Here is a 26,344-nt window from a genome sequence, read left to right on the forward strand (position 1 = left end):
AAGAAAAATCTGGAGTGGGAGAAGACTTAGTGCAGAAAAGGAAGGGGGGCCGGCGCATCCTTGCCTGGGAAGCCGCAAAAGCGCCCTTCCCTACCTACTCCCTACTCCACCGTTTCATTCATAAGTTTCTAGTCTGGAGGCCCCGCCCGGCTCCCCTGGGCCCAGGGCCCCGTTTCCTGTACAGCAATTGGTGGACGGCAACAAAGCCTTAGCAACTGGCTCCTAGAGACAGGCGGGCCGCCTGGTAACTGGGGCGCGGGGTCGGCGCCGAGAAAGGAGCGGGGCTGTCCCTTTAAGGGATGGCCGCGGAGCCGTGAAAGTGGAGGGGGCCGGGGGAGGGCGGGGAGGAAGGTCTGAGGGCGGACCTAGGGGGAGGAGGAGGAGGAAGAGTTGCTGCTGAAAGGAGGTGGCGAAGGAGGAGCCGGAGCAGCTGCTGCCAGCCCGCGGGCACCGGAGTCCTGCCCGCTGCCGCACGAGTAGCCACCGGCGCGATCGGGGCAGACGTCTCCTCCATGATCACTTTGGGAGCGGGGGGAAGACTTTGCCCTGCCGTGAGAGCTGGTCTGCGTTTTCCAGGCGCGGCGGCGGCGGCGGAGCAGCCGCAGCAGCCGGGTCCGAATCGGAGCGGCCACAGCCTGGGGCGTGTGCGCCCCGCGCGGAGCGGGCTCGGGTTCCCCACGGAATGTCCCCGGGGCGCCCGGCGCGCTGACCCCCCAGCCGCCTCCGCCTTCGGCGCCTGCTGCCTCTCTCCGGCGGGCGCGGTGTTCGGGACTGCAAGCTTCCCGGCTCCTGGGCAGTGGGGAAGCCCCCGGGGGCGGGTGACCTCAGCTGTCCACGACCCAGCCCTCCCCCGTGCGTATCTTGCTTAAGATGGCAGCGGAGTCAGGGGAACTAATCGGGGCTTGCGAGTTCATGAAAGGTGAGGAGCAGCCGCCCCACATCCTCCAACCCTACCTCACCCCCAACTCTTCACTTCTAGCCCTATGTCCCCAACCGCCGCCTCCGGCTTCTCTTGGGGCCCCCAGTGTCCTGCAGCGTCTGCGCGCGCTCTCGTCTCCTCTCGCTACTGTCCTCTCCCAGAGGACCCCCTGCTTCCGGCTTCTCTGTCTTTCTTGCGTCCCAGGTTCCCTCTGCAGCTCCCTCGGATGGCCTCCCTGCCCAGTAGTGGGACAGCGCGGGGTTCCGCCGGACTTTTGCACGCAGGGGCTGGTGGAGATCCCGCTCTGGGTGATTTTTTTTTTAGTCTCCTTTATCCCGCTCGGTTTTCGGGACACCCCCTTCCTCACCCCCCCCCGCCCCCGCATCACACCTCCCTGTCTCTTAATCCTTTCCTCTTCTTGAAGTCTTCGATGCTGCAGGCTCGCCTCTCTCTTCCCCTTCTGCAGTGGCTGAGGTCTGGAGATTTCTGAACCAAACTTGCATCTTCAGTTCTATGGGTACCCCCAGCTTCTATCTGCGCCCGTTCGCCTGGAACAGGGGAGATATGGGAACTGCCCCAACGGAGTCTCTCAGTCAGGTCCCCTCCACGCCTCTCCGTTGTGCTCTTGAGTCTCTGGGTTTCTGGGAGAGATCAGGTTTCTGCAAGAATTCCACGTGTTAATAGAATCTTTAAATAATGGGTAGCAGTTATTAGTTTGATCTTTCCTGTGTTACCACCACCCCTGCCCACGTTCAGCTTCCCTACTTCTCATATGTTTTCTCCCATCTTTTAAACTTGTCTTTCAGATCGGTTATATTTTGCTACTTTAAGGAATAGACCAAAAAGCACAGTAAATACCCACTATTTCTCCATCGATGAGGAGCTGGTCTATGAAAAGTAAGTTTCTATTTCTTTTCCCCCCTCAACCGTTTAGCTTGTTGGCTCTTTGGTGAGGTGTGCCTCTCTGGCAGGTTTATTCAGTTTCCCCCAATGGTGCAAGTAAGAATACCATTTTCCGGAAGACTCAGATGCCTGAGGAGAAGTGCAGAGCAAGTTAACATCATTTGAACCTGTCGACACCCCAGTCCTTTTAGACCTCTGTCTATATTAGCTCTTCCTACTGCCACCACAAACTGCAACCCTAGATACCTAACACTCCCCAGAGTAGGACCAGGGAGACACTGTCCTTGCCAGACTCTCTAATTGGCTTGTGAATCAGCCACCCAGTATTTATGGAGCACCCACAGAGTATAGGGAAGCGTGTGTATTACAGGTGCTTCAGCTTTACAGTTCACAAGGCTCCTGTTGTCTCTCAGGATGTTTTCGTTTCTGCGGCTCATTTTTGGAAAATGGGACCTGTTTAGCTGGAGGTAGCTGTACCTAAGTCATATCTATGAGTAAGATTTTACCTGTACAAGAAATTACTGAGTTATTTTATTTGGTTGCCCCAAGCTTCAGAGTAGTACTTTCTTTGTCTTTGAGGAAGTGGTATAGGAGTGCTGATTTACTTTCTTTGGTTACTTTGCTTCTTCTATGGGAATTAGGATTTGAGAGTGTAAAATAAGAATAGGGAACTGTTGTTTGTGAAAGACCAATAGTTTACAGGAAAAAATATCTTAATACTTCAAGGGTAACAAAAATTTAATTGAAGAGAGATAAATCTCTGTTCAATAAAAGCAACAGATAATAAGGAATAAGAAGGCTGAATTGACTTGATTACGCTCTCATTAAAAAGAACTGGTGTTTCACAGTAGTCCAATATATTCTAACTTAAACATTTAACTTTACTCTCTTGTTGTTAAACCAAACATGCAATTAAATGAACATAGTTAAATGAACCATAGTGACCCTCATAAGCTTCCCAGGACTTGTCCTGTTAAAAGGGATTTTGGCGGTTCTGCCTAATTTGTGGGTACCACCAAGGCATTTGAAGAGTGAGAGTATTCTCGACTTCGAAGAGTGTATCTTTTATTTGAGGGCAAACCATCTTTAATTGTCACTTCATCTTAGGGATTCTTGAAACTGATGTCTTCAGGACATTTCTCTTAGTGGTACTGGGGGCAGGATGCTTCTTGAATGGCTGAAGTCAAAGTGGGAATGAAAGAGCCCTTTGCTGCTGCATATAAATGCTGCTGGGAGGAGGTCTAAATCCCTGGTGTCAGATTGCAGCCATGCTCCTAGACGGAACAGAGTAATGTGTGGCCTGCTCCCCCGACCCTACCCCGTGTACCTGGCTGATGTCACTGCTAGCAGTGTTTATTGAGTGTTCACTATATTGTTGGGAGTGTGCATTTTTGTTGCTTTCTTTTAGTGAGTTTCAGGTTTGGGGACCTGACTCTTGTGAGTCTGACAGTAGGGACTGTGTATGTGCCATTATGTTCCACTCTGCAGTGGCTGATGGGCCAGAGGTTGTTCGGATGTCATGGAACAAGCTTCAGTCATTGAGGTCTGAATTGCTTCTTTAGAGATTGCTAAATGGTATAGTTCTAGCAGAAAATTACACGTAGCCACCGAACGCAGCGCTCAGTGGTTTTTTGATTGTAGTATTGATATATGAAGAACATTTTTTTTGTGCATTTTAAGGTTGGTATTTTAGGATAGGGCTACAAATAACATTCCTCTTGTATTTAAAACAATTTTTTTTGATAGATGTTTATTTTGAGAGAGAGAGAGAGAGCATGAGCAGGGGAGGAGCAGAGAGAGAGGGAGACACAGAATCCAAAGCAGTCTCCAGGCCCTGAGCTGTCAGCACAGAGCCCAATGTGGGGCTCGAACTCACAAACCATGAGATTATGACCTGAGCCAAAGTCGGACGCTTCACCGACTGAGCCACCCAGGCGTCCCCACATTCCTCTTGTATTTATTCACCTGTGTTTCCGGTGTCTTGTAAAGAAAGACTTGTTGGAGAGACCATTCTAATTATATTGTGAGTTTTGATGTCATTTCAAACTATAAAGAGGACTCTGGCCTGGGCAGAGCATATACCTCTTTCAGTTTGGACGTGCCCAGCTACCGTGCCAGTGCAGTGGCTGTGGTTCTGATTAGCCATCATTCCCTCTTTTTTTGTTATCCCAACATATTACACATGCTAGATGCTGGAGAGGATACAGCGGTGATGGATGCACATAATACCTTCGAGGAGCCGCACGCCTGTAGGGAGGATGACAGCAGTGCAGTCAAAGGGATAGAAAGAGAACTGACTTTAGGTTAACATAGCCCCTGTACTAAGAAGAGTTCCCAGGCAGGTGAGAGCACATTTGATTGCCACGTTTAGAAAAGGCTTCGTGGAGGAGTTACAATTGGTTTGAAGAACAGCCAGGGTTTTATCTGGCAGAGATGTGAGAGGAGAGATCCCAGAAGCAAGAACAGCAAGGATGAGGAGGGAGGCTCCAGAATGGATTCAGGGAATAGGGAGTCCCCCAATTAGCCTGGTGTGTATGCAGGTCCAAGGGGGGTATGCAGTATGAAGTCAAAAGGTCAATGGGGTGCAGATTGAATGCCAGGGTGGGGATCTGCAGTTTCCTTGTATACCATTGGACCCTTCTGTGGGTTTTGGGCCAGTCCATGGTATAACTGGATCTGGGCTAATTGCAAATAGTGGTAAACATTTATTGAGTGTTTAAATGCATGCTAGTTGCTGTTCTAGGTGCCCCACAATGCTTAATTATTAATTCATTTTATTTTCACAACAATTCTGTGAGGCTGGTACTATTATCCTTAGCGTGCAGAGATGATGAGAGTAGTGTACAGAGAGGTTAGGGAACTTGCCCACGGTCACAGAGTTAAGATATAGCAGAGCTGGAATTTGAAACTGAGCCCTCTGGTTCTGGAGTACATCTGTCTTCTCTCAAAAAGTTAGTAGGATTGGGGCGCCTGGGGGCTCAGTCGGTTAGGTGTCCGACTTTGGCTCAGGTCATGATCTCACCCTTCCTGAGTTTGAACCCTGCATCGGGCTCTGTGCTGACAACTCAGAGCCTGGAGCTTGCTTCAGATTCTGTGTCTCCCTCTCTCTCTGTCCCTCTCCTGCTCGCACTCTGTCTGTCTCTTCTCTCTCAAAAATAAATAAACATTAAAAGAATAAAAAAAAAAAGTTAATAGGATAGCATCCTTAAAACGAGTTAGGGTGGAAGTAGAAGCCCACTTAGAAAAATTCTGGAACGTTCAAGGGGAAGAAATAAGTGCCTAGATGAGGATTGGTAGCAATGGTGATAGAAAGAAGGGATCTGAATCCATGTGACTGGCAGTAGATCAGGTGGGTGGGTTGAGGGGTGCTGAGGAAAAAGAGGAGGTGAAGAAGGCCTTAAGACAGCCTGGGTCCTGGTGAGCCTGCTGGGACCATTAACTGAACAAGAAGTAGGGCAGAAGAATCGGCTTTAGTGGGGAGATCAGGCATTCCATTTTGGTCAGGTTGAATTTAAGGAATTTTTTTTTTTTTAATGTTTATTTATTTTTGAGACAGAGAGAGACAGAGCATGAGTGGGGGAGGGTCAGAGAGAGAGGGAGACACAGAATCCGAAACAGGCTCCAGGCTCTGAGCTGTCAGCACAGAGCCGGACGCGGGGCTTGAACTCACAGACCGTGAGATCATGACCTGAGCCAAAGTCGGACGCTTAACTGACTGAGCCACCCAGGCGCCCCAGGAATTTAAGAGATACCACATAGACTTGAAGTTCTTAAACTTGGGGATTTTTTCCAAAAGAGATGATAAAACTGAGAATGATGTGATTTTGGGGGATAAAGAGAAGATATCAAGGTCTGTATTTCACAGGCAGGGCCAGGAGGAGGAAGCAGGGGAAGGAGGAGGAAATAAACAGAGGTGGACAAACACTGGAGAGAGAGAAGAAAGGGAGGAGGGACAGAAGCCTGGGAATCCATCTTGTCAGCTCTACTCCTTTAGGATGTGTAGAATGAGATTGCAAAGCCCCTAGAAGAATGTGTAGTAACCTCTGTTCTGTCTATGGAGGAGGTCTTGTGGTGGGAAAAATCTTGACTATCGTATCATAACGTACATGTCTCTAAGGAGAGGAGTATGTTTATATGCATTGTCACACAGGCCTTGCGCAACCTTGTAACTCTGTACTTATTTGTTGAATGTATAAATGAAATGCTGCCTTTCTGGCTAAATTATCACCTTGAAAATGCAACTATTATTTATGAATCAGTAAGTAGTCTCTTTAAACATTAGGCTGTAGGTACTTTGGACGCAGCTGTGTTTTGTGCAGGTGTTTAGAAAACTTAACAAAGTGGCCTCATGTGTGGCTGTTTATTAGAAATGAGGGTCTGAATTTTCTGCTTGATCTTAAAACAGAATTTATCACATTAATATAAAGGCTTGAGCAGTTTTAGTAAAATGTGGTTGATAAGAAAGCCATACATTTGTCCTTGGGTTAGGATTTCACAGATGAGAATAAAAATTAGAGTATGAACTAACACACTTGTGGCACAAAAGTAGCCCAATAAAAAGAGAGCCTTTCAAAGATTTATCTGTATTTGATTAAGGTACAAATAATACACAACTCTCCAGAAAGGCTAATTCTTTAGTTTTGGAATTGGGCCCTGTAATCCAAATAGAGGCTTACTTTTTTATAACTTGGCTCAAGTTTTTTTGGCTCAAAAGTTAGAAAAATGAAGTATGTTAATTGTTATAACCTTTGCATGCCCCTCCTGACTGTGATGATGGGTATAGGGTTGGATGTTAATGCATAGAAAGCCAGTTTGCTATGAAGGGTGGTGTAGAGGGTGTTCATTTTTAGCCTTGTCCATTTTCATCTCTTCTCTCCTAATGTTTGCAAAGGAAAGGTGTTGAGAATGCAGGCGAGAACTTTTCATGGACATACTCTGGGGACTGAATATTAAGCAGTGTCTGAAGTGTCTTGAAGCATTTCACCAAATGTTTTTGCATGGAAGAATGAACAGCCTCTAATGAGGACTAATTAGCTAAACTGAAGATTTAAATAATTTAAAATGTTCAGTTTTCACTTAAGCTTTATTAAAACACTCTGGTATTGGGGCGCCTGGGTGGCGCAGTCGGTTGGGTGTCCGACTTCAGCCAGGTCATGATCTCGCGATCTGTGAGTTCGAGCCCCGCGTCAGGCTCTGGGCTGATGGCTCAGAGCCTGGAGCCTGTTTCCGATTCTGTGTCTCCCTCTCTCTCTGCCCCTCCCCCGTTCATGCTCTGTCTCTCTCTGTCCCAAAAATAAATAAACGTTGAAAAAAAAATAAAAAAAAAAAAACAACACTCTGGTATTAATGCAACCAGGAATTTTTGGATAAATCACATATAGAAGAATGATTTCTCTGATAGTCTGTAAAATAGGTTTGAGTCAGAATGTGAACCTAGGACATCTTTGAGAGAAATACAGAAAAACTTCCCTTGCCTGGAAATATTTGTGGGACTGGAGTATTTAGGTGAGAAGAAACCCTTTTGGTTTTCAAATTTTATTTTAAATTTAATATGTAGCAAATAGGCTAATTTAATGGAAAGACTAATGCCATTTATGGACATGCACACGTTCACACACGTATGATCATATAGAGTCTTAGGGCCATCATTTGGTACCCCAGCTGTCATTGTAAATTGCTATGATATTGACAGAAGAGAAGATATAGTTGAATTTGGAGACACATTTCCCCATGGGAATAAAAATAAAATCATAATAACAGCTTACATTTATAGTCCTGGGCCAGCACCTAGGAGTCGGGTGCTATTATTATCACTACTTTACAGATGAGGAAGCTGAGGCTCAGGTCGGGTACGCAGAGCCAAAGGTCACTGAGCTAGTAGTTAAGTTGCTGAGCTGGGATTCAAGCCATAGGTAGTTGGCTTTGGAGTTCATGCTGTTATGCTCCCAGCAGGTTCCCAGTTGTCTTGAGCCTGAGGCTGGTGGGGAGGGTGCAGTACCAGCTTTACACCCCTGCCCCACACACTTGGCCCTTCTGACTTGAGTGGGGAATGGCTTTGGTAAGAAAGTGCCACCGACAGTGCGTGTACCAACTTTATGTCCAGGCTATATCTGGGAATGTGTGGTGGTAATTAAAGTGTTTTTCCCACTTTGTGGGTGTAATTTTGCTTTTTCTCCTTTCGGTGGACTGCCAGAGAGAGAGAGAGAGAGAGAGAGAGGGAAGGAATAAATTGAGCTAATTATCATTATGTATTAATAGGATGGATGAAACAAAAGAAGTCCAGTTTTCATAAGCTTATGAAAACTTCTTTTGCAGGCTGTCCAGTGAAATGTTCCTGCTGCTTAAGTGGTGTAACTTAAGATACAAATTTGTGCATAGAATTCTCTTAAAACTCAGAAAACTTTCGGGGCGCCTGGGTGGCTCAGTAGGTTAAGCGTCCGACTTCAGCTCAGGTCACGATCTCATGGTCCGTGAGTCCGTGAGTTCGAGCCCCGCATTGGGCTCTGGGCTGATGGCTCAGAGCCCGGAGCCTGCTTCCGATTCTGTGTCTCCCTCTCTCTCTGCCCCTCCCCCGTTCATGCTCTGTGTCTCTCTGTCCCAAAAATAAATAAACGTTGAAAAAAAAAAAAACTCAGGAAACTTTGTAGCTTTTGAAAGACAGTGGGTTTACACTTCCTTCTCCCTTTCTCCTTTCTTATGACCTAAACTTGCAAAAATTACCCAGTATTTTTTCAGGGCCACTTTTTTCATCCTCTGTTTTGAACACATGCCTTTTAGGTGTATGTGTATATGTGTATTTTAACCACAGTACTACATAGTATATGTGATGAGGAAATGCACAAATCTGTATACACTAACCAGCCAATTTTAAATTCAGTGACATACCAGAGCCAAATTTCACTTTCTAGGTATAGATTTATTTAAATACTTGCTGTTTTGGACCCATTAGGCATTCACAATGGGTAGTCTGTCTCTAATCTTCATAAGGACACATTATTTTTTAGTTCTTTCAATTTGTGTGAGATAAGCCTGACAGAAACATAAAATTTAACTATGGTGCTAAGGATTCAGTTAAAACTAACAGGGCTGGTCTTAATCAGGCTGCCTGACACATGGATCCAAATAGCCGGGCTGTAGGAGAGAGTCCAATGGGGAGCAGTTGGCCGTCCAAGTTCTGACTATGCCAAGTCACCGTGGGGCGGCTTCATTATTTTGTTTGAAGTAGATTCCTAAGACATCAGATGTTCTCAGTTGTAAGTTCATAAACACATTCCAAAGCCGAAAGCAAATGACTTTTACTAACCCAGAGCTTAATGCACCTTTGTGCTTAACAAAAGGAAAAAGCAAAAGAAAAAAGACCCTTGACACATTTTCACAGGAAGTGAAAAAAGCGGGACTTAAGACTTGCAGGTGGTTGAAGATTGCTGGAGGAGAAACATTTAGATGGGATAGATTTTGGTGCAGAGCGCTGTGCTAATGCTTCGAGGATAGACAAATACGTACAGAAGGCAGTCGGAACAAATACAGTGAAGGGCGATATATGACAAAAGCTGCAAAGGTATGTGTTAGGAATCCAAGAAACGAAGAGGTTATTACTGCCCGGGGTGATAAAGACTACACAGAGTGATATTTGAACTAGCTCTTGAAGGGTGTGTAAGAGCAAAGAGTGTATGTTATCATCTCTGTGAGGACAAGTACTATCTGTTTTTGCTTTCATTGTATCCCTACACCCCGCACAGTGCCTGACATGGAGGTGGTGCTCATGAAATTTTAGCTGAATGAATGAATGAATGAATGGAGTGAGTGAAAGAGGAAGCAAAAGAGAGAAAGAAGAGATTTCCAGTATTTGGAGTTGGCAATATTCCATTAGGTGACATGAAATATTTGAATGCAGAGAGGTCCCAGGTGAGGCTGGACACATAGTGGGGACGGGATCTAGGTTGTGCTGTAGAATGGCAGAAAGACTGATTAGAGCTCTGCTTTAGGCTGGGAGGCGGAGGGGTGGGGTGGGTGTGTGTGTGTGCGGGGGGGGGGGGGGATGGCTCTGTTTAAGCTGTGGCAGGATTGGATTAGGGCAGTAGCAATGGGAACAGAAGGACCAGATGGGGGAAGAGGCTAGAAAGGATGGATTGAGCGTATTTGGGATTGACCACGTTGGGAGGTGGGGAGGGGGTGGTGAGGAACTGAAGGTAGGTTCAAGGTCCCTAGCTTGGGTGACTGGGAGAAAGTGGCACCTTAAAGTAGAATGTGTGTAAATCGGAAGGAAGGGTTACTTTTTTTATTGCTTGGTTTTATTTTGGGAATGGAGAAAGGAAGTAAGAAGGGGAGTTAATAATGAAAGTAAAAGATGAGTCTTTGTCTTTTGGGATCTTTAAGGAGAAAATAGACAATGCCTGCCTGGGATATTTAGGTATTTACTTGTTTAAAAACTGAGAAGTTGGGTGGGACACTGATCTTAAGTTCCTTTCTGGCTCACTGATTTGAATTGGGATTTCTACGAGTAAATGTCGAATTTATTGTTTCTTTAAAAAAACATGCTTTAGTTTCAATTTACCTAAAAAAAACTTTGGTTTTGCTAATCATACAAATACTTCCAGGACCACCAAAGAATCAGATGTTGAATGAGAACCATCAAAAATATCACTTTATTTATTGAAAGCATGTACTATTCGCAGTCCTCACAACTTGAAAACATCTTGTAAATGGTCACAATTTTTATTTGTCATTGACAGTGAATTCCTTTATAGGAAATAGTTTGTGTGAACTATAGTTCTTGAATAAAATGTTTCACTTATTAATTTATACATTTACTATTTTGGTCTTAAAGATGTTCAAATCCAATTGATGAAGCGGAGAATTTACTAGTTTGGACCTGTTCTTTTGCTATAAAATTTAATTTTCATTTGGAGAACCAGAAAAGATGGTTTATTTCACCTTTATTCTCCTTGGTGGATATACTCTAGTAAGGCATTTATCCAGTTTTTTCTGGGAATGTGGCATTCTAGTGAGGCAGCTCCTACAAAGAGTTGGGAAATCACATCTTGAAATATGAAAGCAGTTTTGTAATTTGTGGAACTTTTCTAAGATGAATCTGCATTTTCTTCTTGAAGAGTTTATTGCTTTTGATTTTGCTTTTTTTTCTGCAGTACTCAGACTGTATTATTATAAGTACATTGGTTGTACAGTTTCACCATAATTCAGGGATGGTTCCAGCCACTCCTAAGGAATCAAGGGCTCTCTGCTTATGTAGCAGATGGTGCCTGTTTGCTAAACATCTTGTGTCTTTTAGTCTTTTTAATTTATTCAGTTTTTATTGGTGACTAACTGCTATGAGTTGAGTATGTTTTAGGTGCTGCTTTTGGCATTACCGTCAATGTACCAGCCTCTAATAGCCGCCTCCTCTCTATGATCCGTCTGATGAGTCTAATATACTATGTGTATGGAAACTGGACATCACATTTTATTAGCCTTTGCTACAAAATAAGACTAACTAGACTCAGCATGAGAATGGGACTCTCTTATATATGCAGCTAAAGGGCCTGGATTTTGTGGCAGGCTTTAGAAGAAACAACATGACTTTGTTTTTGGCTTACTTGCGATTCTCATTTTTTTTAAAATCTTGGTTTATTTTTGAGAAAGCGAGAGAGAGAGAGAGACAGACAGACAGACAGAGCACAAGCAGGGGAAGGGCAGAGAGAGAGGGAGACACAATCTGAGGCAGGCTCCAGGCTCTGAGCTGTCAGCACAGAGCCTGACATGGGGCTTGAACTCACAAAACATGAGATCATGACCTGAGCCAAGTCAGATGCTTAACCTACTGAGCCACCCAGGCATCCCTTAACTTTTTTAATGTTTACTATTTACTTTGAGAGCAAGAGAGACAGAGCAGGAATGGGGGAGGGGCAGAGAGAGAGGGAGACACAGAATCTGAAGCAGGATCCAGGTTCTGAGCTGTCAGCACAGAGCCTGACACAGGGCTTGAACCCACAAGCTGTGAGATCATGACCTGAGCCAAGTCAGATGCTTAACCTACTGAGCCACCCAGGTGCCCAACTGTGATTCTCATTTTTATTCCAGATTGAGATTTCTGAATTTGAGATTCTTGGATAACTGATGTCTTATTCTGTACAATTCTTTATCTTTTAAGAGGGTCTGGTATTAATACAGCATTTGCACGACTCCTGGTAGTTGATTATTGGTTCTCTGCAGCTGAATTAATCTGAAACATTAAAAAAATTTTATTTGTTTCTAACTGTGAGATAAAAAGGTTTAAAAAGGTCTCTTCTAGGGAGCCGTGAATGGTGGGCTTGTAAAATATCAAAATATTGCCTTTCCTGTTCTGCTAAGACCCTCACTACTGTCAAACATTGTGTCTTATTCCACAAGCCCTACAGCAGATTGCCTGCAGCTCTGGAAAACCCAGAAGTAAAGGCGTAAGATGATTTTAACATGGCAAACTCTCAGAATTGAAGGGGCTCCTAAGAAAAAAGGAATTGGGCTGATGTATAGTGGGGGTGAGTCTTTTAGATTGGGGGTTACTTCTGGAGGCTGCCCTGGGAATAAGCCGGTAATAAAGATACAAGCTGAAGGGGAGAAGGTAGGGCTGGGTTCCTGACCTTACCCTGCACTAGAAAGGCGGGTCATCTTGCTATTCTCTGTCCCCATTACTGCCCTTCCTTCTTAGGTCATTTTTGTCAATTTTGTCTAATTGGTCTTAGTGTGCACCCAAAGCTAGTACAATGTGATATCTGGTATCTCTCCCCACATGAACCTGGTGTACAGTTTAGAAGGGTTAAATTGTAACAGGCAGTACTTTTTGCAGATGAACCAACCACGTCTCAATCTTTCATTCATTACTCAGCCATCTGTGTGCCAGGTGCTAGGGATATAACAGCGAGCACATTTGAACCCAGCCCTGTGTTCATGGAGCTTATAGTCCGGGGTGGGGGGATGGGTAGGGAGGATATTAATCAAATATTAAGAGGTGGGCATGGGAGAGGGATCAGGGAAGAAGCCCCTGAGGAAGTGTGACTAGAGCTGAGACCTAAAGGGTAGGTAGATGTTAACTAGGTCTGGGAGGGTGATGTGCTAAAGTCTGAGGCAGGAACTAAAAGAAATAGCTTGGCTGGAGCTTACTAGTAATAAAATGAGGGAAATGAAGCCCCAAAGAGAGATAGGTAGGGGCTGCACCACCCTGGGCCTCACAGGCAAGTGTGTGAGTTTTGCTTTTAATTCCAAGAGCTTAGAGAAGTAATATGATCATCACTGGATTTTAGAGTAATTATTTTCCTTTTCGAGGCCTTATTTGCTTTATGAAATGTGAGGAAGGTTAGTCTTTTATGTACAGGACATCAGTCATCCTTCTGTTTTCTACCAAAGCCACAAGGATACTGTCCTCATAGTCCTCTTGCCTTTAATACCTGCCATTGAATAAAGGGGTTAATTTATACTGCTTGAGAATGTTTCTGTGGGAGTGAATTTTAATTTTAGCTGTGCATTCCTGAAGAAATGTATTGTTTTCATTCCTGTGAGTCTCAAAGGGGGTTTTCATTCATTGACTTGCTCCAAAGAGGGAAGTCACAGAATGACAGACTCTGATGCTGGAAGGTTCCTTGATACCATCTAGTCTGTTGTTTGGCTTTAAGGCAAAGTTGCAACACTAACCCATTTTATAGCAGCAGCAAGGGCCTTGCTATTCACCCCAGGTTAAGAACGTACAAAGTGGAGGACGCTTCCTCATACTTCTGGTGTTGTGTACCTGGTCTTTCCTAAAAACCTAAACTAATGTACCAAAGAACAGGAGTCAGAGTGGATATTGGGGTTCTCTCCTTACTTTGTCATCTCAACAAATGTCAAACTTCACGCAGATAAGTAAGGGGTAATGAGATCAAGCTTCCTACCGTACGAAGCCACTTTCTGGTCTGTGGGTTTGTTCCCCAGCTGTGCAGAAAGCATAGTGAATTTCAAGGAGAAGGCTGTAAGGTTCTTCCCCTTCCTGGAGGGGATATTCTGAGGGAAATGCCTTTGTACCCAGAATCAACACCCTGAGAGGGCAGAATGTATCAAATAGGGTGACTAGCCCTTGGGAAACATGTGAACTGTTGAATGGGTTTGTCCGATATGTATAACTAGAGTCTTGGACTCTTTAGACTCTATTTTATATACATGTAAATGTATATATATACACACATGTATACACATAATATATATTACAATATATGTTATAGTCTATAATGGCTGGAAATTGGATATATGATATGATATGATATTTGAAAGAACTTTAGAAGTCTTACTTCAGCAGCTTTATCTGATAGATGAAGATGTGGAGTCCCAGAGAGGCTAAGGCACCAGCCCAGGGACATTGAGTGATCTGGTAGGGACTAGAACCCTTTGCTTCCCAATGGTCTTTAGTTTTCTGTCAGACTGTATTTGACTGAATGGAGCTGGGGAACTTCTTCCATGTGCCGACTCTCTTCCCAGGCAGACAACATCAATGTGACTGCGGTTTGTTATGCTACAAGGGCTTGAGCATAAGCCTTGAGCTGTAAGGGCTTTGGACTATACTTTGATCTTAGATTAATGTTTGCTGATCAATTGAAGCCTTTTTGAAATTTGATTATTAGGGGTTTCAGCCATGTATAGGAGCTTTATCATCTGAAAGGAGGAGTGTGGATAATATTCCAGAGATAGGGAAGGTATTAGCTGATTAATGTCACCAAAAATTTATATGCACACACACATATAATCTCACTGTGCTTTGAAGGGTATTGCTACTTAGCATTTATCACACTGAGATAACATATTTACTTGTCTTCTCATTAGGTGGTGAGCACCTTTTGAGTAAGGAATGGCAGTCAGCAGGCTTTCAGTAAATATTTGAGTGAGTCAATGAATGGACAAAAACTGTCAGCAGCACTGGTAAAAAATTCATGAGTTGGTACGCCTTAAAATGACCTTATAGAATTTTTCCATCCTATTTATAAAACAGGTAAACCCCCCCCCTTTTTTTTGTATTGTCAGCACTCTGATTAATATGCTAACTTATAGTGCCTTGCTCAGAGTGGGTGCTTATAAATTGTATTGAATGAATGTGTGTTTCTTGGAATATAGCTCATCTTTTTGCTGAGGAGTTGAAAAGTTTTAGATGAAAGTTCTTATATGTAGAATAAGGTACAAGAGTGCTTTAAGCAATGATTCCTCTGGGAATGGGCCCACTTAAAGTTTGTTTGAAAAACCAAACACAAAATAGTGATATGTCATAAACTTCATAAATCTTGTGAGAAGAGCTAGACATTTGGGGTATAACACAAAGGCTTCTAGGTCCAACTTGTTTTTCCCTTCAAGTCTGTAGGACCAGCACTATGGGTGTTAGGTGACCTGTGGGTACTGGGTGACCCTGTGGGTAGTGGATGACCCTGGTTACATTTGCTCTGATCCTTGGGCTCCCATTTCTTTGTCCTCTTCAGAAGGAGATGACCCTCCCCACTTGCAGGACTCCAATTCTTTTAATTTCTTTCCTTCCCAAACAGGAAAGAGTTTGATTTTAGCTTTTTATACTTACTGAATAACAGATAGATGAAATGATTTTTACTTAATAGTTCATGAATTTCATTCTGGTTATTGACCCATAATTGGCCAACCTACAAGGGGAAATTTACGAATAGATAAGAGGGATTCATTTGATCGGTCATTCATTCATTTAGAGGGAAAGCTGAAGGTACTCTGAAATAATAAAATAATGTATCCACGGTTTTCCTTGCCCAAATGAGCCCACATGAGACCAGATTACCCATCTCTCCCCCACCCAAGAAAAAAGAGGTGGCCATTGCTTGGCTGTGGCTCTGGAGGCCTCTTCCTGGCCAGAATGGAGAAGACTCTATGTAGAGTCATTAATTTCAGGCTTAGGAGCCCATTCAGCCCTCACGTTCCTTTCTTGTGTCTCTACAGGGCTCTCTGCCATTTCTCATCCCCTTTCATTGTTCCCAGGTTGATGACCTTCCATTTCTTCTCTTCTACCCTGAGCCCAACTTTTTCATTCTCTTGCCTTGGTTGCAATTTGCAAGTTGCTGAAGTACATATTTTATACTTTTTAGCACATTTGACTTACTTCAATTGATATCAGTTGGTTTTTGTATTTTAATATTTCTCTCTAGTAATGATCTGGCCTATTAAATGTGTTTCCATTTCCTCCCACCGCTGGTAAGGAGAATTCTTATGAAGAAGCATGTTGTTGCTAGGTATTTACCCCAAAAATACAAAATACTAATTCATATGAATGTATGCACCCCAGTGTTTATAGTAGCATTAGCCACAATAGCCAGATTATGGAAACAGCACAGGTATCCATTGATAGATGAACGGGTAAAGAAGATGTGCAATTTATATGCAATGGAATATTACTCAGCCATAAAAAAGAATGATATCTTGGGGTGCCTGAGTGTCTAAGTTGGTTAAGCGTTTGACTCTTGATTTTGGGTCAGGTCATGATCTCACGGTTTGTGAGTTTGAGCCCTGCATTGTGCTCTGCACTGACAGCGTGGAGCCTGCTTGGGATTCTGTCTCCCTCTCTCTCTTCCCGTCCTCTCCTTTTTCTCTATTTCTCTCTCAAAACAAGTAAAAATAAATTTAAAAAAAATAATGAGGGGCTCCTGGGTGGCTCAGTTAGTTAAGCATCTGACTTTGGCTCAGGTCATGATCTCATGTTTTGTGAGTTCAAGGCACACATTGGACTTTGTGCTGACAGTGCAGAGCCTGCTGAGGATTCTCTCTCCTTCTCGCTCTCTGCCCCTTTCCCACTTGTGCTCTTTCTCTCAGAGTGAATAAATAAACTTAAACAAAAATTAAAAAAAAAAAAAGAATGAAATCTTGCCATTTGCAATGGCATGGGTGGAGCTAGAGAGAGTATCATGCTAAGTGAAATAAGTCAGTCAGAGAAGGACAAATACCATATGATTTCACTTATATGTGGAATTTAAGAAACAAAACAAGTGAGCAAAGGGAAAAAAAAGAGAGAGGCAAACCAATAAACAGACTCTTAACTGTAGAGAACAAACTGACGATTACCAGAGGGGAGGGCAGCAGGGGGGTGGGATGGGTGAAATAGATGATGGTTAAGGAGTGCACTTGTGATGAGCACAGAATATTGTCTGAAGTGTTGAATCACCAAATTGTACACCTGAAACTAATACTACGCTATATTTTACCTAACTGGAATTTAAATAAAAACCTAAAGAAAGAAAAGGAGACTGTTGTTGGAAGGTGTCTTCTTTACTCATGGCATTTTATTATATCAAAAGTTGGTGATAACCCAGAGTGGTGGAAGCAGCTGTGACCGTTTTTTGCCTCAATGATCTTGACATTTTCAGGATCAGTTAGAAAACAGAAAACAATACAGAAACATAAAACAATATTATTATAAATGCAGTTATATTCTTAGCAATGCAGGCATTGTGAGGAAAGGATATGTAAAATGGCCTTAAGATAGAGTTTGTTGGGGCGCCTGGGTGGCTCAGTCGGTTAAGCGGCCGACTTCAGCCAGGTCACGATCTCGCGGTCCGTGAGTTCGAGCCCTGCGTCGGGCGCTGTGCTGACTGCTCAGAGCCTGGAGCCTGTTTCCGATTCTGTCTCCCTCTCTCTCTGACCCTCTCCCGTTCATGCTCTGTCTCTCTCTGTCTCAAAAATAAATAAATGTTAAAAAAAAAAAAAAGATAGAGTTTGTTGGCTTTGTATTTGCCTGTGGAAGTTCTGACTTTTGAAGACCTGTTCTAAATTGCTGTTGGCTGGAGACGCCTGGGTGGCTCAGTCGGTTAAGCATCCAACTTCGGCTTGGGTCATGATCTCACTGCTCATGAGTTCGAGTCCCGTGTCGGTCTCTGTGTTGACAGCTTGGAGCCCGGAGCCTGATTCACATTCTGTCTCTGGCCCTCTGTTCCTCCCCTGCTTGCACTCTTTCTCTCTGTTTCTCAGATATAAAATAAAACATAAAATTAAAAAAAATAAATTGTTCTTGGCTATGCATAGGTTTTGACTGAATTTCTTAGTATGACTTGAAGCTCACCCCACGTTTTGTGAAATATAAAAGCTGGCTCTTTGAGCTTCAAGATTTTGTGACATGGGAAATTCTCTGGGTTCAGGTTGTTTTGCTTCTACCTTTAACATGGTGCTATGGCCAAGATGGAGGTATACCTTCTTCATTGTAGATATCTGATGCTCTTACAGCAACTTGTTTCTTTGAGAGATAGTAGAGGAGAGTGGGGACAGGATCCTTTTCTATTTTTCTATCTTCCCCTGTTCTAGGTCCCAAGTTGTCTTTTTGGAAATATGATTCCCTTGAACAAAAGAGGGTAGGAATTACCAGAGCCTAATTTCACTTAGGGAAATATGTGGGTCTCTGAAGGGGAAGGGTATCAACTGTCTTCAAACACTTTATCTGTACCTCACTCATGATACTTGGTATTTTCTCCAGTGTTGTATAGTTATTTTTGTTCTCATTTTATCTTTTCATCTTGATCAGTGTTTTCTATCGGTGCAGAACATTTGCTGCATTGATGGAAATGTATATTTTCATTTTCCAAATCAGTACTCATTAGCTACATGTAGCTTTTGAATACTTTAAATGGGCTAATATGATGTGAGAACTGAATTTTTAATTTATTTAACTTTAATAGTTAATTAAACATTTTTAATTTGAATATAGTGGACACAAAGCTACGTTAGCTTTAGGTGTACAGCATAGTGATTCAACTTCTCTGTGCATTATGCTGCACTTACCACCAATGTAGCTACCATCTGTCACCCTACAGCACTTTTACGATACCATTGACTGTATTCCCTAGGCTGTACCTTTCATCCCTGTGGCTTATTCATCCCACAACTGCAGACCTGTATCTCCCTCTCGCCTTCACCCATTTTGCCTGTTCTCATCCCTCTTCCCTCTGGCAACCAGCAGTTTGCTCTTTGTATTAATACCTCTGGTTCTGCTCTTTGTTTATTCATTTGTTTTTTGTTTTTTTTTTTAGATTCCATATATGAGTGAAACCATATGGTATTTATCTTCCTCAGTCTGACTTATTCCACTTGGCATTATATCCTCTAGGTCCATCCATGTTGTCACAAGTGGCATGATCTCATCCTTTCTTGTGGTTGTGTAATATTCCACTGTTGTGTGTGTGTGTGTGTGTGTGTGTGTGTGTGTGTATACATACACACCACATCTTCTTTATTCATTCATTTATGCATGGGCATTTGGGTTGCTTCCATATCTTAGCTATTGTAAATAATGCTGCAATAGACATAGGGTGCATAGCTTTAATTAATTTAAGTTTAAATAGCCACAGGTGGCTAATGGCTACCATGTTGGACAGTACAAATCGACTTAAGGATGTAGTGTGTCTTTGATTTACTTCTTCCTGTGTTTTTGGAGTATACTAATTTACTTATCTGATGTTTGGTGAAACTGGTATGTTTGTTAACTGTGTTGCTTCCAAAATGACATGTGGTTAAGTTGGCTGTGCAATTAGAAACTCTACAACTTTGAGTTTGAGATTGAAGTTGGCTTCCAATGGTTAGCACAAAAATGGAATTAGATGCCTTGAATTCCTTGTGCTTTCCTGAAATTTGTTCAAAGTGAATCTAAAATGCTGATAAAACCATAATTAAAAATTCTAGATTTACCTTAACATTCTGCAAGTGTCAACAGTCATGTTTGAGTAGGGGAAAAACAGATTAGTTAAGAGCGTTGCTTCCAATAACTTAAGGACGAGGAAATCTGTGTTAGAATTAGGACTACCTTAATCATGCTGGTAGGTGCTTATTTTATATTCTTTTCATTTTGATTCTTTTGAATGGATTCTTGTTCACCATCCAAGACTGGTCTGTAATCAGGTATAATAAGCACAGTTCATTTTGGATTCATGTGTATTTTGTTTATACTTACAACACAGCATCACACTGGGGACTTTAGAAATAAATATCTTTTTATTTTTTATTTTATTTTTTTTAAGTTTACTTATTTTTGAGAGAGAGAGAGAGAGAGAGAGAGAGAGAGAGAGAGAGAGAAAGTATGTGCACAAACTGAGGAGGGGCAGAGAAAGAGGGAGACATTAGACTCCGAAGCAGGCTCCAGGCTCTGAGCTATCAGCACAGAACCTGACGTGGGGCTTGAAATCACAGGGTATGAGATCATGACCTGAGCCGAAGTCAGATGCCTGACTGAGCCACCCTGGAGCCCCAATAAATATCCTTTTGTTTCCAATCATTGCACGTTTTCCGTTTTGGCAACCCTGTGTTTTTACTCTCGTGAAGCCTGTGTATAGGGACAGGAAAATTTGGTGTTACCTGGAATATAAAGTTCCAAAATATTACACACTTGCTTAATGTAGATAAAATATACAAGTTTAGTATTCTTATGTAAGGCAAGTGGCTCCTGGCAGATTTGATGCAGTGCAATGACATATCTATGATACTGTAGTTTAGGTAGCAGAAAAAAATTCAATGACTCCCTCAAAAGAAAGGTCTTTTGGGGATGGGTTTTTTTGAGACTTGTTGATATTTAGAAAATTTATGGTCCAGGCTAAATTGAATTTGAGCATTAATGAGCAAAAATTCATAATGAGAACTCATTCATTGAAGTTTTAATGTTATGAGCAGGATATTCTTCTAAGCTTGTAAGGTATAACATACAATACTTGTGTGAGAGGCTTACTCTGTAGTTGGGCAGGTAGGATCTACACTTAAAGATAATTCACAGCATGTGATAGTGTCTCAGATAGTAAGTTTGGGGAACTTTGAGAGGAGGCTAGTGTTTCCTAAGGGTGACTGGAAAAGTGGGATTTGAACTGGGATTTTGAGGAAGCTAGAGAGGAACAGAAAGAGAAATAGGAGGGCACTCCAGGCAAGGATGTGAGCAGAGGCTTGGATTAAGAATTTGCACGGAGTATTTGGGAATAAGGAACGGATGCGTTTGTTGAAATGCAGATTCCATATGGGACCCATTAGGGGATAAGGTTGTCTTGGAAGCTAGGGACATGAAATGTAGGGCTTTGATTGCTGGGCTGTGGAATTATTCTGAGGGGAGTAAGGAGCCATTACACACCTTTGAATGGTGGGAAGATATGTGAGAAGCGAATATTGTGAAGATTAATCTCTGGAGTGGAATACAGGATGATTGGGCAGGGGAGAGGGAATTTAAACAGTGAGGATGTGAAATGAAGAGCCCCTGCACTTTTGTTGCTAACGTAGGACTAGAAAAGCAAGGGATGACTCAGAGGAGTAGCCTTTCTGATAAATGAGAATGAAATTGATATTTATTTGTTGCCCTTTTGTGATTGAAAGTTTTCATGCCCAAGTAACTAGGAGAAGCGAGAAGTGTTTTTAGTCTGGTGGGCTGATTTGAAGGAAATATGGGTTGATTTTATTTATTTATTAAGAAAACATTTTTTTTCTTAAAGAAAAAAAAATTAATGTTTATTTAGTTTTGAGAGAGAGAGTGAGACAGAGCATGAGCAGGGGAGGGCCAGAGAGAGAGGGAGACACAGAATCAGAAGCAGGCTCCATCCAGGCTCTGAGCTGTCAGCACAGAGCCCGACATGGGGCTCAAACCACAAATCATGAGATCACGACCTGAGCCAAAGTCAGATGCTTAACCGACTGAGCCACCCAGTCGCCCCGAGAAAACATTTTTTTTAATGTTTATTTATTTTTGAGGGAGACAGGGCAAGTTCAGAGGAGGGGCAGAGAATGCTAAGCAGGCTCTGTGCTGATGGCAGAGAGCCCAATGCAGGTCCCGAACTCATGAACTGTGAGATCATGACCTGAGCCAAAGTAGGATGCTTAACTGACCCACCCAGGCTCCCTTAGATGGGTTGAGTTTTAGATGTTCTAAGTTCCAGGTGATGGAAGGACCTGTAGATGTAGGTTTGGAGGTGGTTGGAGATGAAAAGATTGATCCTGGGTCTCACTTGTAGGAGCCATCGCTCTTCTGTAGGGTCATCAGTGAAATTCATGATAGTGGGTAAGAGAGATCTGCAGACCGCTGACTGTATCCTGGAGATGTCTGCAGAGAGGGAGATGGGCCAGTGTGTCATATAATGTGGAATGCTCAAGGAGAAGAAAACTGCAAGAAGACCACTAGGTTTAAGATACTTGAGAACCGAGAGCAAAGTTTGAGTGGAGTAGTTAGAATTGGTGACTAAGTAGGTGATAAATCCAACTCGGAAGTGAATGCACATGTTATGTTCATCTTGCTTCTTTTGTGGCCTGCTTTTTAATCATTTTACTGAGTGTCCTGGCAGGGAGATAAAACAAGGTGGAACTCAAAAATGTCCAAATAGTTCCTTATTAAGAGACTAGTTACGGTAATTGGGTGAAATCATTAGTTATTTGGAGTATATGAATCAGTTATATAATGACCCATATTCCTGAAGATAACTGAAATTTGCAATTTTAGTGAAAATAAAAATGAGCATTGATGTTCCTGAAAATTATATTTCTACTAAATACTGCTTTTTTTTTTTTAAATCCCAGTTTTTATGCCGATTTTGGACCTCTGAACTTGGCAATGGTGTACAGATACTGCTGTAAACTAAACAAGAAACTGAAAGTGAGTACTATGGTGATGTTTATATTTTGTTATTGGAAATTTTAACTTTGAAATCTGATCACTGGGACTGCTGTGCACACACCATTTAGTTAGGTAATCTTGATCTTTGGATATTTATTTGAGTAGTTTACTCTCATATAAATGAGAAGTTGAAACTGATCCACCTGATTACCCCATAAAGGACATGTTAACCTCTTCCATTTTTCAGGATGAATTGAAATGTGAGCTGAATGAAGTCATTGGAATAGCGATCTAAGAAAGAAAGCACAAATACCTTTCAGGTTGCTGTTTAATGAGTCTATCAAATTCCTCCCTAGGATGGTTTTTCTGAAACCAGGTGATGAAGGCACTCATCACGGCATCGCAGTAGCTCTCAAGCTTTTCCTGTCTGATCAAGATTGAAATTTTTATGCATTTCTTGGAGGTCATCTTTGTAGAGTTAGCAGCCAAGTGGGATGGATGAGCTAGTAGTGATACAACAGGGACTTTACCTGTTGTGACAGAATTTGGATCATACATTCAGTATTCATCTGTATTTTTGATTTACATGTTTTTTTTTTTTGCTCTTAGACTCTAAACATACATGAGGGAAAGCATTACATGTAATCCTGGTTTTGGTAAATTTATTTCATCACATAGAGATATTTATCTTTGTCTTCCAGTGTTCAAAATGAGGATCTTAAATGTAACGTTTCAGTTTGGAAGGTCAAATACTACACAGCATGCTGTTAAAGATAACCGCGAAATTATAATGCTCAGGTGGCTTATTCTTTCTGCTAGTTACAGTGTAACTGGTGTGACGATGTACAGTACTTTGTACATATTAGCTGTTTAGTGATCTTTTGATTTGATTGATTTTTATTGAACTTAGGGATAAAAGACTGTCTATAGTGGAGAATTTCCTATAAAATATGTTGTATATTTATGAATTCATAGATTTTTGTCATTGATCTGAAAATGCTAAATGGTCATGGGATGAATACCAAAGAGAGATTTTTATTTTAGTCAATAATCATATAACATAAGGTCTGTTGCAATCAACTGTTTAAAGAATTAATTTGTAAAGTATTACCTGACTTGAAAAGGTGTATGTAAATTCCTTTAACTAAACTGGTCTACATTTTTCAGAAAAGAAGCTACTGCCTATAGTTTAGAAAATAAAGTGGAAACTTTTGTAATCACCAGGGAAGCAAATAATATCCTAAAAAGGATTTAATATAAAAACATAAAGTGGACTTTTAGTGGATGATTAACAAGGAAAGGATAATCCATAAATAATTGAAGGCTATTACTTCCTTTTGAGGACCTAGGAATTTTTTTTTTTTTTTTTTGCTTTCTTGATTAGTCCTGTTAGTATGTAGTTGGTATGAACTGGGTATTATAATTAACAATTCAGGACCTGACCATTACTTGGAAGATCGAAGAGAAAAGAATCATTATTTCAAAAATAATTTTTTTGGTCTGACTCTGTCTTCTGCTTATATCAGTTACATAAAAGTAGATGGCTTGAGTAAGGCTATTTTTCTACCATATTTTACACCAAACTGTATAGGTAAGTGTATACATGGACTTGTTTTGATTTGTTTTCATTTACAAAGCTTTCTTTCAACATTATGCAAGTTTAATAGAGTTCAGCATCCCTTGGTTCATTTCAGGGACCAGGTAATCTGATGGATGCCTGGAAGGATATTTTTTTGCTTTAGTACTGCTAGTAGATACCCTGTTACTTGCTGAAGGAATGAATTTTCAAAACCCAGATGTTGATAAGTCATGCGTTATCTCAAAGCATCCGAGTAGAATCTCTACATTGGGAGAAATGACTTGACTACCAATTTGAAGCTGCAATTGCTTCAACCTTGTGTAATCTCAGTTTCTTTAGCTATAAGATAGGGATTATAGAGCTTTCACAGAGGGGTGGTTAGGAGTATATTGCAAAAGGCTTTGCAAATTTTAACGTCTTCTACAGAAGAAAGTTACTAATGGAACATTGATGACTTTGAATAGGAAATAACAATAACATTTCTTCAACCAAGGTTATGAACACCTTCCCAGTCTCCTGGCTGTCATTTCCATATGCAAAAGCTGTTTGATATAATTTTAGGGATCCAAATGACAATTTAGTCTAGCCAGTTCATTTTATGGGTGCAGAAAGGAAGGCCCAGGAGAAGCAGGTGACTTGTCCAAGGCTACAAGGTAAAGTGGGGGCTAGATTTCAAGGCTTGTGACTTATTCATGCTCCTCTCCACCTTCATCACTGGAGGAGCCTCTGTGGTTTATAATCTTCATGCGCTCACCCACAGCACTGCCCCAGCTGACTTTGCCCTGAAAACATGTCCATAGTGGCCTTGAGGCTCCTCTGCTTCGTTTGCTCCAGTGACTGTTACTGCCACTCCAACTACGTTTCTTCCAGGAACTCAGACTCCAGGCTTTCCTGCTTTAAATGTACCCTTCTTGTTGCATACCTCCCACATTCTGTCTCTCTCACCTTCGTGTAATCTCCAGGCCCTCAGGCTCCCTATTTTCTCAGTCCATCGGATCCCTGTTGGTGTTTCTCGTCTGCAGCCTGTGTTCACCCATTTTGGTAAGACTTTTGGGCACCTTGCTTCCATGCCTTTTGTCTTGCTTGGCCTCACAGCCCCCACCCTTGGTGTCTTTCCCAGTGGATGATTTCATGCGCTAACTTACTGATTTACTCAAGATTGCGGTACTCTGGCCACTGCTGGCTGTGCACTTTACCCTGAACCACACCAGTTGCCCCACACAATGGCTTGTGACGTCCAGTCTGACTTGAATGTCCTTTTCCCCTGGTTTGATCACTCCTTGTTCTTTATGACCTTGTTCAGACACCGTGGCTTCTAGGAAGCATCTCCTTGTCCTTCTGAACAAGGTTGGAGTTGCCTCCCGTTTGGAGATCTTTATTATTGATGAATAATTCCCTGTTTACATTGCTCTCTTTCACTAGACTATACCCTCCTAGCAGATGGAGACATGTCATAGAATTCAGTGTCTCCAGTGCCCAGCACAGGGTCACCAGACACACAAACTTCTGTTGACCTTATCACGATCCCCTTGACTTACAGGTCCTCTTTTATCTTTTTGTCTCTGGAGGTTTCAGAATATTCTGCCCTCACTATTTTCATCCTCACTACGCACTGATTTCTTAATCCTTGGCTGTCTCACTTTTGCTTTCCTTACCCTGCTGAAACTGCTCTAGAGACATCTTAAAGACCAGATATGATGGTATTTACTTGGTCCTCAAACCCTACTTCTCTGAATAATTTGGCACTATTTTTTTTTTTTTTACAGTGAGAAAATTTTTTTATTTTTTAATTTTTATTTTATTTTTTATTAAAAAAAATTTTTTTTTCAACGTTTATTTATTTTTGGGACAGAGAGAGACAGAGCATGAACGGGGGAGGGGCAGAGAGAGAGGGAGACACAGAATCGGAAACAGGCTCCAGGCTCTGAGCCATCAGCCCAGAGCCCGACGCGGGGCTCGAACTCCCGGACCGCGAGATCGTGACCTGGCTGAAGTCGGACGCTTAACCGACTGCGCCACCCAGGCGCCCCTTTATTTTTTTAATATATGAAATTTATTGTCAAATTGGTTTCCATACAACACCCAGTGCTCATCCCAGAAGATGCCCTCTTCAATACCCATCACCTACCCTCCCCTCCCTGCCACCCCCCCATCAACACTCAGTTTGTTATCAATTTTTAAGAGTCTCTTATGCTTTGGCTCTCTCCCACTCGAACCTCTTTTTTTCTTTTTTCCCTTCCCTTCCCCCATGGGTTTCTGTTAAGTTTCTCAGGATCCACATAAGAGTGAAAACATATGGTATCTGTCTTTCTCTGTATGGCTTATTTCACTTAGCATCACACTCTCCAGTTCCATCCACGTTGCTACAAAGGGCCATATTTCA

General features: G+C 42.2%; 1 protein-coding gene across 8 annotated transcripts in view; it reads left to right on the forward strand.

The window, feature by feature from the left end:
- The first annotated feature begins 354 nt into the window (after positions 1–354).
- CDC14A (cell division cycle 14A) overlaps positions 355–26,344 on the forward strand; it is a 188,182-nt gene continuing 162,192 nt past the window's right edge. For 4 of the 8 annotated variants that reach the window (XM_040471103.1, XM_040471100.1, XM_040471101.1 and 1 more), the window contains exons 1-3: positions 357–919; positions 1,726–1,816; positions 22,346–22,421. In XM_040471103.1, coding sequence (XP_040327037.1) covers positions 871–919; positions 1,726–1,816; positions 22,346–22,421 — 216 coding nt within the window. In that variant the 5' untranslated portion in view covers positions 357–870. Of the gene's footprint in view, positions 920–1,375; positions 1,394–1,725; positions 1,817–22,345; positions 22,422–26,344 lie in introns of those variants that run through there. The other 4 variants (XR_005788797.1, XM_040471102.1, XM_040471106.1 and 1 more) reach the window with 3 other exon arrangements.

Source organism: Herpailurus yagouaroundi, unplaced genomic scaffold (genome assembly GCF_014898765.1).
Source record: "Herpailurus yagouaroundi ecotype Mexico unplaced genomic scaffold, PumYag 77, whole genome shotgun sequence".
NCBI classification, from domain to species: Eukaryota; Metazoa; Chordata; class Mammalia; order Carnivora; family Felidae; genus Herpailurus; species Herpailurus yagouaroundi.